Here is a 13,336-nt window from a genome sequence, read left to right as displayed (position 1 = left end):
CTATATCAGTTTTCCACTCTTAATACAACAAGACAAAAACATAAACAAAAAGTCTCATTCTCAATTAGACAATATTACAATTTATTTTGTTACAATGTAAAATGGTTTGCAACTTCACCCTCAATGTAGAGATCACTGCTTACTGTAGGTCTGTCACCTATGTGTGAGTTGAGCAGCTATATAAATTTGTCTAATCAGTAATAATAAATGAATTACTATGGGTGAAAAAAGCAAATGTAAAGAATAGCAAGCAACTTAAGCTTTGCAACTTTGCTATTTATCTACCCAACTTAAATATTTTGCGAAAGATTTCAGAATAGCATCTCACTTTTTTAGCTAATCCAAATTTGTAAGAATCATTTTCAACATGCTAAAGATAAACCACCCACATTTGTCCTCACAATTCTGGACGAGATGGGCGGTCTTGAGTGGGTTCTTAACTCAACCTTCATTCCCCATCTGTCTCCCCAGAACAATGACAATCTACCTCACAGGGTTGCACTGGAATTAATCAGATAAGCAAATGCAACTATATTATTTCTGGACAAGAAGTGCGGTCCCCCAGAAAATTTAACAGAAAAAAAGTAAGGGAAACATCTCATGGTCATATGGCTAAAATAGTAATTAAACAAACTTATTTAAATCATCAGGTCTCTAATGGTTAACCACAATTTCTTAGTATAAAAAGTAAAGATTATGTGTGCTCATGTGCACACACACACACACCAAACAGCAAGCGGCCACTCTTAAAATCACAAAATATGGAAGTACTTTTTCTTATTCTAGTGCCCCCTCCCCAATATATATATATGCTGAATGATGACTGGGAATGTTGGCAGTTGCAATCCAACCCTTTAGGAGGGAGTAGAGGGCCAGATCTATTGCATTAAAAGCAAAGCACCTTTATACCTGCTGAATGGGGCTTTGAGCTTGAAACAATATTCTTCGCCCCAGCAGTTCGGCAAATATACAGCCTATGGACCAGATGTCAATAGCATGGCTGTAGTGACGGCTTCCCATCAGGATTTCCGGAGCCCGATAATACTGAGTAACAACTTCCTGAGTCATATGACGAGATTCATCTAATTCTTCCACCCTGGCTAGGCCAAAATCACAGATCTGAAAAAGTAAAGATTTGATAAAGTTATAAACAGTGAGGGTAGGGAGAAGAATTCTGATATATATCCTAGTCATTTTTCTCTCTCTTTTTTTTGGTACCTTCAAATCAGTGTCGACTCTGACACTGGAAGCAGCCGGAAGAAGTCCCTGCAATTTTCTTGGTGAGATTTTAGAAGTGGTTTTCCACTGCCTGCTTCCTGGGGCTGAGAGAGAGCAGCCCAAGGTCACCCAGTTTGCTTTGTAACTCGAATTCCCAGTCTCCCAGTTTGTAGCCTGAAGCCTTAACCACTACACCAAACTGATTCTTCATCTTAATAATAGCCTGTAAGAAGCAGGGCTTGGGCACAGATGAGAACCAGGCATGTGAAAATATAGATGATTCATGTAGCTTGTAGCAACTACAACTATAATCCTCTCACCATTATGGGAATAAAAACAGTGCAGTGGAAGGCACACTCACACACAAGTCCAGATTATCTATGAATGTCAGTGCACACTAGAAAGCAAGTGTGCTATTCACTTGATCTCCCCACCACTTTCTGTACATGGCTATGTTTAGGATGGATGGCAGGAAGGTGAGTTAACACCAGGCAATACTCTAACTAGGATTTTCTCAGTGCTGATCTTTCAAGGCTTTCCTTTCCTTTATTCTGCAAGCAGATAAAGTCTACCTGTATCTGGGCTGTACCCACTTAGAAGAGCAGGTGGGGCTTAGATGAGATTATGTTCCTATATACAAAAGAGCTGTAAATCTCTCCAGAGAGAAAATTAGTTCTGTGCATCATGAAAATGAATTCTAATCTAGCTCTCATTGTTTTTAAGATGCAGATTTATTTTCTATCTAATGAGATTCAATCATAAGTGCTCCTAAAGTACAATCCAGTTTGCTGTTTTTAACATTAAGTCCTTAGCCACATGTAGCAGCAAACTATTGTATTGTCAATGTTCTCAGAAGAATACGAAGAGATTAAAATAATCGTATCATGCTTTAAGCTGGAGTAAACACTCATTTTTTTCCTAGAGTAGCAAAGAGACCAAACTCTGCCAACACAATTCTAAGCTGTTCAGTTAACAGAAAAGAAAAGTCATTGGCTTCAGTCGGAGGGTATTTATTTACGAGGGAACATCTATGGCATTTAAGCACAGCATGTTTTGTTTAAATTTATTATGGGAAGGAGATGAGGAGAAATATAATTCTCCCTCTGCTACTACTTAGCCCAAGTGAAATTATTTATGCCAACAGAATACAATCACAACTGAGAAATATGGCAAGTGAGTAGTTAACACTTCTCAGTGTTGCAATCCAATAATGCATTCAATGAAATCCTATTTTTAAAATAGGGACAGCTCTTCACCAGTAGAAACTCATTAACATTTATGGTTGGTTCATGATTTATGTTTTTAATGATTAGAACAGATTATAGAAAGAAGAGAGCTAGGTTACAACCATAGAATAAGAGGTCAATTTATAATTGTATTTATAACTGTTGAGAAGAAGATCAGAAGCTACTTGCTGGTATCTTTTTTTTCTTTCTGTTCTATTTTTCTTTTACTTCTTTTCCATCTAGCTTTCCCTTGGATTTCTTTTTTTCTCACTCTATATTAGTTTGTATATGTTTTTAATCTTTGTTAAAAATAATAAAATTATACAAAAATATTTATGACTATTTCAGAGAAATGCAAAGTACACACTTTTTGTACTAAATATATCTGGGTTATACAGCTTGCAAAAGCAAGTCTTCACCCAAATGATTTTCGGCATAGACTCAGAAAGGCAATCTATTTTATACAGGCATTACAAAAATACCTTAAGAACACAGTTGCTGTTCACAAGAAGGTTCCCTGGTTTAATGTCTCGATGCAAAATACCAGCTGAATGTAAGTATTTCAGGCCTAGAAAAAAGCAAAGCAGAACAAAAGTTCAAAATCAGAACAAGCTGTGGCATCAAGTCCGTGCCTGCAAAAACTGACAAACTGGAAGCCAAAATATTGTTTTTTATACCCTCAGAAGGGTCCTGGAGAAATGTTATCTCTGGGGTTAACAGGGAGTCAACACTGACTTGATGGCATATGATCAATGAGACCCAGAAGGCAACCAACATTATTTAGCAGTTAAAGCTTTATTTCTCAATCTTGGCAACATCAAGACATGTAGACTTCAATTCCCAGAATTCTCCAGACACCATGCTGGCTTGGGAATTCTGGGAATAGAAGTCCACATGTCTTAAAATTGCCATGATTGAGAAACTACAAGATATTGTAGTAGGAGAGGGGAGACTAAGGTTTCATTCCTTCTTTAGGCACAAAAGCCAGCAAGGGTGACCTTTGGCCAGTCCCTCCCACTCAGCCAAATCAGCATCAGGCTTTGCAACAAGCTGGCCGATGAACAAAGAAAAAATAATCTTTTTTGCTTTATCTGCTGATAAGCTCCATTGTAAAAACTTGGTAAATGGAATCCACACGAACAACAGTGGGAAGAGGCATAGTTATAGGTCACTTAATGAACTTCACGAGGTGAAGGTGGACTTAACCATAGTCCAATACTTTAGCTACTGCATCACATCACACTATCCAAGAAGTATAGTGAATATGCTAAGATTAAGAAGGGAGGTTCAAGTTCAACTTTTTTAAAAAAAAATTGGATTAAAAAACATTTCCAGACTAAAGAAGCATATATATTATTGCTAATCAAGGACAGAAGCAACCTAGAACTACAGAGAAATTTCTTGACAGAATAATAAACCAATGGAACGGCTTGCCTTCAGAAGCAGTGGGTGCTCCATCACTGGAGGCTTTTAAAAATGACTAGACAGTCACTTGTCTGAAATGGTGTAGGGTCTCCTGCTTCAGCAGGGTTGGACTAGAAGACCTCCAGGGTCTCTTCCAACTTTATTATTCTGTTCATTTTTTTAATTGAATTCATACGGACTGCATTAACGTTAAAAAAGCAATACAGTATGACTAAACCACAAATTACTTTGCAGTTGTAAATGTTTTTTAAAAAGTGCCTACTTGCAGGGAAACCTTTACTTATTTTAATTTATATGGCTCCCCTCTTCCTGCTGTTTCAATGCAGATAGTTGTCAACTTACAATCATTCCTTTAGCGACTGTTCAAAGTTACAATGGCACTGAAAAAAATGACTCACAACTGGTTCTTGCACTTAGGACTTCTACAGCATCCCCTCCCTCATGTGATCAAAATCACATTTAGCAACTGGCACATATTTACAATGGCTGCAGCATCCTGGTATCATGTGATCCCCATTTCCAACCTTCCCAGTTGACTTCTGACAAGCAAAGTCAATGGGGAAGTTACATTTGCTTAAAGACCACATGATTCTCCTATAACTATGCCATCACCACCCCTATTTTATCAGAAGTCCCACAAATTGGCTTCTAGTAGAACGCTTATATCAGGGGTCGCCAACCTTTTGGACCTCAGGGACCACCAAACTCATAATTTTAAATCCCGCGGACCACTAATATGAATTTTGACTGACCGTGGCTTGCTGACATTAGTGGGAAAGTCAGTCCCATATTCCAGAGCTGCAGTACTCACAGGAGTGGCCCTTCGGTCATCCCGGAGCAGCTTCTCTAGTCCATGGCAGGCTGGTGCACCTGGGTGGAGGAACAGCTACTCTGGGATGACCAAAGGGCCAGTCTTGTGACTACTGCAGCTCTGGAATATGGAACCGACTTTCCCACCAATTTCAGCAATTTCCCTCCCCCACCGTTGGTCTTACCTTTCAGTTCCAGCTCGCATGGCTCTACTCAAGGTAAGGTTTGCGCTCGGCCGAAGGGTGGGGGCCAGTGGGTGGGCGGGCCATGTGGGCGGTGCAGCCTTGTGTTCCCGTGCAGCCTGGATTAATTGCTTTGGGGGGGGAGGGACATTTCTCTGCAGACCACCAAAATATTCTCACGGACCACCAGTTGGCACCAGTTGGCAACCACTGGTTTATATTATATGGACAGCAGTGGAGAAATACATTTTACATATTGCAGTGGGGTTCCAATATATTTGTTCCACATTAAAAATCTAAAGTAAATTTACCTCTTAAAATCTGGTAAAGAAAAACTTTGACGTGATCTGAGCTGAGTGGCTGAGGAGAGACGATAATCTTATGGAGATCACTCTGCATCAGTTCTGTAACAACATATCTTTAATTGTATTCATTAAGGAAAATATAAGACAGAAAGTGGATCAGATAATTTCAGTTCCTGCAAGATGCAAGAAACTTCACAACGACAGCTCTTTCTCATATCCTTAAATCCATAGCTATTTGTATGTTACAGAATCAGGAATGATTTGGACGGTTGCTAAGAATTATTTTAATCATAAGGCCCTGCTGTTTACCTCTAAGCCATTTTTTAAATTAGAGGACCATTAAAAAACCTTTGTGCTTGAAGCAGTAAATCTCTTTCTTTTCAGTTACACATCACTCATTTTTTTCAGGTTGGTAATTTTACATGAGAAACAAGACAAAAAGTGCCAGTGATAGACCTGGAATGACAGGAAATCAAAATCATACCAGGGAACTTCTCGCATACAACATTAAGACAGGAATGCAAGTTAAGGAGGCACCTTGGGAAAGAGCAATATCTCCTATCTGCTCACTTGAGTTATACCTGCTTAGATGATTACACAATTTTCTACTGTCTCCAATAAAATCTTTCAATATAACTGAATGAGAGATCAAGATGTTGAACTGGGCTCCACCTCCTGCATCAAGGCAATTGCAAGATCTCTGATGTTTGATCTTGGTTGTTGACAACAGTCTGGGAGGACACACAGCCTGAAGCAAAACCAGTGTATCTTGATTTTCAAGTATCAAGCGGTGCTTTCAGCACTGGAAGATTTTAGGAACAAGCAGTAGTGAAGAAAATAATTTTAAGCTTAAAGAAAAAAAATACAGAATTAAGAGTTGCAAGCACAGCATAAACGGAGTTGGATCAGGGATGGGACTTGACATACAAAGATGGCACAGATGATGACAGCATCTTTATAATATTAGCTCTGGAATAGAATTCAGGGGAGGAGAGGCTACAAAATGCCTTTTTTTGGCCATCTTTTAGGAATTGCAATTTTGCCTTTTTAAAACATACAGCGTACAGCAAAATTGATTTTATTTAGGAAACAGAAATATGCATTGGAACAATAAATTCTTTCGCATACACACATGCAACCTGTGACCCATTGGGTCATCATTTCAAAGCTATTTCCTTACCTAAGTAAACAGAAGGACCACAGGTGGGCAAAAAGAAATCAGTGGGAGTGGGAATGACTTCTGACTTCTTGTTGGCTTCCCCATTGAATTTTCTTGTGGGAAGTGGGCAGTGAGTATCAGAAAGTTTGCTTGCTTGCTTCCTTCCCTTCCTTCCTTTTTAGGAGTAACGGGTCCTGGCATCCTTTAAGTTAGCTCAGTTGATGCACTTAGTTGAAAAAGTCATGCCCTATAATAACTGTTTCACCCAGTCAATACAAGAATTTTCGCGTGTGAGTTTTAAATGCTGTTACTGTCTTTTCCCCCCTTTAAATCTACTTATATAGCCAGCTGCTCATCTCACAACTGTGACTCTGGGCGGCTAACAATTTGTTATACTGTCTCTATATTTTATTTATTCCTTTCTGCTTCTCAAATCTCTTTGTAGGTGGCTTGTAAAGATATATTTACAGTGAGGGATAAACTGACAAGTATATTCCAGTGTTTTTATTATATTTGTTCTAGAAATAGCAGAGAGAAACAACAACCACAACTGAGATTTAAGGCAGAAGGAGTAACATGCTGTCTTCTACATCAATCCTTCATTGTGGCTTCAGAGGTATGCACACATATGAGCCTAATGGGTCCACAGCTTTGACACAAATGGCATACAGGTGGCAAAACAGGCTTCATTCGTGGTTGTTAAGTCGAGGACTATCTATAAATAGATACATTTTCCATTTCAAACTACAACTTGGGTTACTTTTTCATTCCTACCCACCCACCCAGGAGCAGTATTTTATCCTCTTTCTATATTCAACTGGATGGAAAACACTGAGGCATTGTTATTTGTGGATTTTTCTCATTATGGTCCAAAGAGCTGCACTTGATAATTATACAAACCTAGAAATGGCCTACTAATAGTGGGGACCAAGTTGTGATAGCAAGCAATAGCACTTAGACTTATATACCGCTTTACAGCCCTTTCTAAGCGGTTTACAGTCAGCATATTGCCCTCAACAATCAGGGTCCTCATTTTACTGACCTCAGAAAGATGGAAGGCTGAGTCAACCTTCAGCTTGGTGGGATTTGAACTGCAGGCAGCCAGCAGTCCACTGAAGTAGCCTGCAGTACTGTACTCTAACCACTGTGCCACTGAGGCTCATCTATGTTCACCCCCAGGTGAGCATGTGCACCCCCAGGATTACAGGTAAAGCTCCTGATGATGTTGTCCCAAAGGTGCTTTTTCAAGAGGCAACTCTTTGAAGACATTTTGCTTCTCATCCAAGAAGCTTCTTCAGCTCTGAAGAAGCCAAAGAAACTTCTTGGATGAGAAACGAAATGTCTTTTTTTAAACAAAAAAAACACCAAAAAAACCAGAAAATTGCCTCTTGAAAAAGCACCTTCGGGACAGCCATGACCTGGATGACTGAAAATCTCCAAAGACAGTCTTAATGATGTTGTTGGAAACAAGAATGGAGGACAGCTATTCATTCCATGTCCTTATGAGGTTAGTAGAGACCTTCATATGTTTTTGTAAGATCTCTTCATTTTCTCCACAAAGCCTGATAGAGAGAAAATTCATGCATTTGTAGAAAGTTTATTTTTAAAGCATAACCAGATTTCACATTTAGAATCACAGCTTAAAGCAGCAATTCAGGCCCATGGTTCAATTCCCCATTTAGTGCAAGAATCCAAATCAACCAGTCCCTAAAATGGTTGTCTAATCTCTGCTTCCAGTGATAAACAATTTGTTACCTTCTTGCTAATTGCTTCCACTGGTGAACTGTTCTCACCCATTAGCAAACTTTTCCTAACAACTCAAACTGAAACCTGCCTTCCTGTGACCCATATTTTAGAACACTAGAGAATAGGTTCTTACTTTTCTAATATTTTTTTCAGATACTTGAAGTGTTTAACCATCATATCTCTTTTTATAAGGTTCTTCAGTCTTTCATAGTTTTTGTCTTACGATCCTCACTACGGTTTCTTGGAACAAGGATGCTAGCTTCTCCTAATTGTCTGTTTTTTATTTGTACTATTCATGTTTGATGTTTGCTAGTATGTTTCTTCTTTTTTCTGTATTTTGTATTTTAACTTTGGAAATAAAAATTTAAAAATTGTGCAAAAAAAAACCCCTCAATTACCTCTACTGCAGTCGTTACAGATTTTTCATCCAACATAAACAAGGTGAGGAAAGCATGCAGAGAATAGTGTCTGAAATTATTTTCAGTCCCTTTACTAATGGCCATTAGACAGGTATTAGTGAAATTAATGTCTGTATATATGTATGTGTCAACAGTCCAGAAGAATAGGCTCAAGATCCAGATGGATCTTGACTCAAACACTGGACCCTATCTAACAAAATGAAATTTAATGGAGAGAAAAGTAAGGTTTTACACATAGGCAAGAAAAATTAAATGCATAGGTATAGATTAGGTGAAATTTGGCCCAATAACAGTAAGTGTGAGAGGGATCTTGGGAGTCTTAATAGACAATCACGTAAACATGAACCAGCAGTGTGAGCAGCAGCTGAAGAAGCCAAAGCAACCCTAGACTGCATTAACAGAGGGACAGAATCAAGATCATGTGAGGTATTAGTACTGCTTTATAAAGCCTTAGTAAGATCATGCTTTGAATACTGCATTCAGTTTTGGTCACTGTATCATAAAAAGATGTTGAGAGTCTGGAAAGAGTGCAGAAAGAAAGCAGCATAGATGAATAGGGGGTTGGAGGCTAAAACATATGAAGAATGGTTGCAGGAAATTGGGTATGTCTACCCTCCCAAAAAAGGACTGGGGTGATAAGAGAGCAGTGTTCCAATATTTGAGGGGCTATCACAAAGAAGAGGGGTGTCGACTTATTCTCCAAAGTACCTGAAGGCAGAAGAAAAAGCAATGGATGAAAACTAATCAAGGAGGAAAGCAACCAGACTAAGGAGAAATTTTCTGACAGTGAGGGCAATTAATCAGTGGGACAGCCTTGCCTTCAGAAGTTGTAGGGGCTTCATCACTAGAGGCTTTTAAGAAAAGACTGGACAACCACCTATCTGAAATGGTATAGGGTCTCCTGCTTCAGCAGGGGCTGGACTAGAAGACCTCAAAGGTCCCTTCCAATTCTGTTATTACTTTCCTCTTGTGTTGCATCTGTGTATTTGCATATGCTTTGTATCATGAGATGAGGAGGGAATGTGACTTAGAATGGCTGAGCCAGCAACATCTCAAGTCTTTGACCAAATGCTCCTCCCAGAGGGAAGCTTTGAAGAATTTTTTTGGGGTATTTTTTCTTTATAGCCCCCAGCTAGATCCAACTTTTTTTTAAAACAAGCTTGATCTTTCTTTTGTCAATTTTTCCCCAATGCCAAGTTTGGCCCGATTATATTCTTTTTTCATAGAGTTATACTGCTGCCTGCCTAGCAGAGTCCCAAGCCTCTTTATTCCATTTCACTTAGAATAACAGAGTTGGAAAGGATCTTGGAGATCTTCTAGTCCAACCTCCACCACCTGCCCAAGCAGAAGACCCAATACTATTTCTGACAGATGGCAGTCCAGTATTTTTGAAATCCTCCAGTGATGGAGCACCCACAACTTCTGAAGGCAAGCTATTCCATTGGTTGTTTGCTCTCACCATTAGTTTTAGGTTGCTTCTCTCCTTGTTAGAAGTTATATAAGGTTTATAACAAGGTTATAAGGTTATAAGTTGAATAGAAAGAACGAAAGTTTCTATATCTCCCACATTTACTTCTGGAACAGGGATTGCAGTACAGTAGCCTGTACTTCACTGTGGCACGTGAAACTTACTTGTTTGGCTCTCCCACCTAAATCCTCCCCAGCTTCAGTCCCAAACAAGATAACTCCCAAATGTCTCAACCAGTTGCCATGCCAACTAAAGCAGCTTAAATGAAGTAAGGTCCTGGAATGGCCTCTGCTTTGCTCTGGGTCTGCTGTGCTTTACAAAAAAGTGTTTCAGAAGGACTCAGAGGTGCTATTAGCTTGAATAGCAAATATCTTTTGATTGTCTCTGGACAATTTAACAAGAGCCTAGAAACAAGAGCAAAAGCAGACTTTCCTTGGAGCTTCACGGCTTTAGAAGAATTTTAAATCAGTTGGCATCTGGGTAGGTCAAACATGGCGATGAGCTCTCTCCTCGTCTTACCCACAATAAAGGTATAATTAAGCAATATAATAAAAAGCAGGTTTCAGTGGATGACCTGTCTTTTGACACTTAACTCCAAATCATATTATGGCAAGAGAGCACGTGAGGTTGCTCTGGTTACAATTCCTTCAAACCAAACAGCACCTCCTGGGCAGAAAATACTGACAGTAATAATTAGCAAATCGCTGCATAAAATTAGAACTACGAAATAGCAATTTACTTCAGAACAACCATAGCAGGGGACAATAGCAGACCTTTAATTTGTGCTGACTCAGAGGCCATAGAAGTCAACGGGCTGTGCCACACTGATAAACTAAACAAAAGTGCAAGTCTAAGTATTGTTTCATAATTCCCTTTGCAGCAAGTGAAGAGTTCAGAAATATCTGCTACAGTTTCTCCCCTGGAGGAGGGAAAAACATTATTTTACAAATAACCAGCTGGATTTACAAAATTCTGTTTTGCTCACAGCACCTTTATTTGTTTATGCAGATTCACAGCAATGTCAACTCCAAAATATTCCCCAACAATTGGGTTGGGTTTCAGTTGGGTTTGGTGGTTGCGTTTCAGTTCAGCTGTAATATGGTTAACATTTTTCCTTATTGATTACACTTTGGTACATCAGTGAAACTTACTGTAGGATCGGTCCTCAAAGGTGGGCCATCGCAATGTTTCTATGGTCATGTGATCATCATTTGCAACATTTGCTTCTGGCTTTTGACAAGCAGTCAATGGGGAAGCTGGTACAAGATCCCAAATGGCAACCAAGTGATGTCATGCATAATGACAGCATGCGATTCGCTTAATAATAGCAACTGGAAGTGCTGTTGCTAAACAGGGCAGTCATGAGACACCACATTTTACAACTGCATCACTTAACAACTGTCTTGCTTAGCAATAGAATTTCAAATCATAAGTCGAGGACTACCTGTAAAGTATGTTGTTTTATTGTTAGTGCAATCAATTGTATTGTATTTTATTCCTTTGCATGTTCTGCACTTAGAAGTAAGTACATAATACATAAGAATTACTACTAAGAATAATACTACTATTTGGGCTTGGACTTTTGATTACTCACTTCAGGATGAGCTTGTGCTGTCCAGCTCAATTCCTTAACATTTCAATCTTTAAAAAACACAAATAATTCTAGAAAGGCCATATGAGCATAAGCAACTTGCATAAATATCAGAACATAAATGCACTGCTCGCTAGGCAAAAAGTTCAGGATTATGGTATTATCCTGGCGATCGGGCTACTACTGGGCTTAACTATATCAGTGCTGAAAATGTGTGCTACTTATATATGAAAGAAATGATATGATTCAGGCAATTTTAAGAATATCGATGTGGCTTGACTGAGGAATCAGACAAGCTACATGGAATCCTCGGTGGGACAATATCTCTGCTCATCATTAGAACATGTGTTATCCAATTGATTTCCATTCATAAAACAGAATTATCAAAGTACAAAATATCACTTCATATCATGCATTTTCCCAAAGAACAGTTCAAATCTTTAAATTAGTTCTGTAACAAGTGCACAATTAGGCCAAGGATTGTACCTGTTTTTCAACAGTAGCTTGGAGGCTGTAATGAAAGATCACATAGTCTTAAGACTTTATGGGAGTATGTGAAAGTATGATTAATATTGCTACTTTTAATTATTTAACACACTTTTCCACAGATACACATACAATTACAATGACACCCAGCCCTCATTTCTGAGTTGATTATAAATTAACTCAGTAGTATATGAGCAAAGTTTATCTGCAACTTTCTTTTCCCAAGTGGAAGCATACAGCCAATAAAAATAATATCGTGTATAAACTGACTCCAAATTAAGAGGTTACAAATCTCCAACTTAATCAAAATAGGTTAAACAGGTTTGAAGCCACAGTGATATTCAGCCCCTCAAAGTCTTGGGAGTGACCTTTAGAGATTTCTAAAAGTTGCTATCAAATTGTTATTTCTAAATGACAACAGGGGAACATATATATATAACTAAAGAATAATTATATCAAATGTATTTAAGTTTAGTTTGATGAATATGTAAACAACATGAAATAAAAATTAGGTTTTATTGAGACCTCAATTAGCTACTTGGGGACCTTGTATGGACCTTGCCAGGTCCTGTTAAATGTAAAACAAGAAAATGACTGAACTCCACTTCTGTGGATTGAGAGTCAATGTAGTGCAGAGTTTAAGGTTCAGGATTAGGATCAGGTTGAAGGCCCAGCCCTCAGTCACAAAAATTCACTGGTTAACTTTGGATGGGTACTTTTTCTACCTTGATCTTTTTGGACATTGGAAGGAAACAGGGGAGGCTTTGAGTTCCTGGAGAAAAGACGGGGTAGAAATCTAAGATAAATAAGATGATGATTGCAGAAGTGGATTAACTCAAGAGCAATAGGAGAAATGAAAATAAAATACATAACTAGTTTCTACAACCGTGGAAGATAAATTGCTAGAGCCTTTGCTGTGGAATTAAGGGGTTTCCTGAGACAGGAGAAATATGTAAAAAAACATAGTATAACTGGAGTTGTGCATTAATTCAAACCTTTACAAAAAAAGTATCAAAACCAAAAAAACATATCACAATTAATGTAGATCAGATATTAATAGCTGCACATATAGCACAGTTGTGAAACCTGGCTATTTTATGAAAACCATACTTTTCAGTATTACATTTTCCTCCCCCCACCCCCAAAGAAGCTGTCAGGCTGGCTGATTAAAATTTACTTTCAGGCAATGTCATTTTAGCCATGCTAATTTTTCAAGCATGTTTATTCATCTTCATTTGTATCTTGCTGTATAGTCACTAGCTGAGCTCAAAAATTCACCACTGGAGCACGTTAGTGATTAC

General features: G+C 38.5%; 1 protein-coding gene across 3 annotated transcripts in view; it reads right to left on the bottom strand.

The window, feature by feature from the left end:
* Nucleotides 1–13,336, bottom strand: part of NLK (nemo like kinase) — a 107,840-nt gene that overhangs the window by 17,492 nt on the left and 77,012 nt on the right. For all 3 annotated transcript variants that reach the window (XM_026682691.2, XM_026682692.2, XM_087957240.1), the window contains 3 exons: nucleotides 5,173–5,279; nucleotides 2,927–3,012; nucleotides 910–1,119 (listed from right to left, as the gene is read on the bottom strand). In XM_026682691.2, the coding sequence (XP_026538476.1) occupies nucleotides 910–1,119; nucleotides 2,927–3,012; nucleotides 5,173–5,279 (403 nt within the window). The remainder of the gene's footprint in view (nucleotides 1–909; nucleotides 1,120–2,926; nucleotides 3,013–5,172; nucleotides 5,280–13,336) is intronic.

Source organism: Notechis scutatus, chromosome 1, assembly GCF_049901735.1.
Source record: "Notechis scutatus isolate UNSWTSFEM ecotype Mainland chromosome 1, rNotScu1.2, whole genome shotgun sequence".
NCBI classification, from domain to species: Eukaryota; Metazoa; Chordata; class Lepidosauria; order Squamata; family Elapidae; genus Notechis; species Notechis scutatus.
The sequence above is the reverse complement of the archived record's forward strand: the minus strand, read 5'-3'. Positions and strand labels throughout refer to the sequence as shown.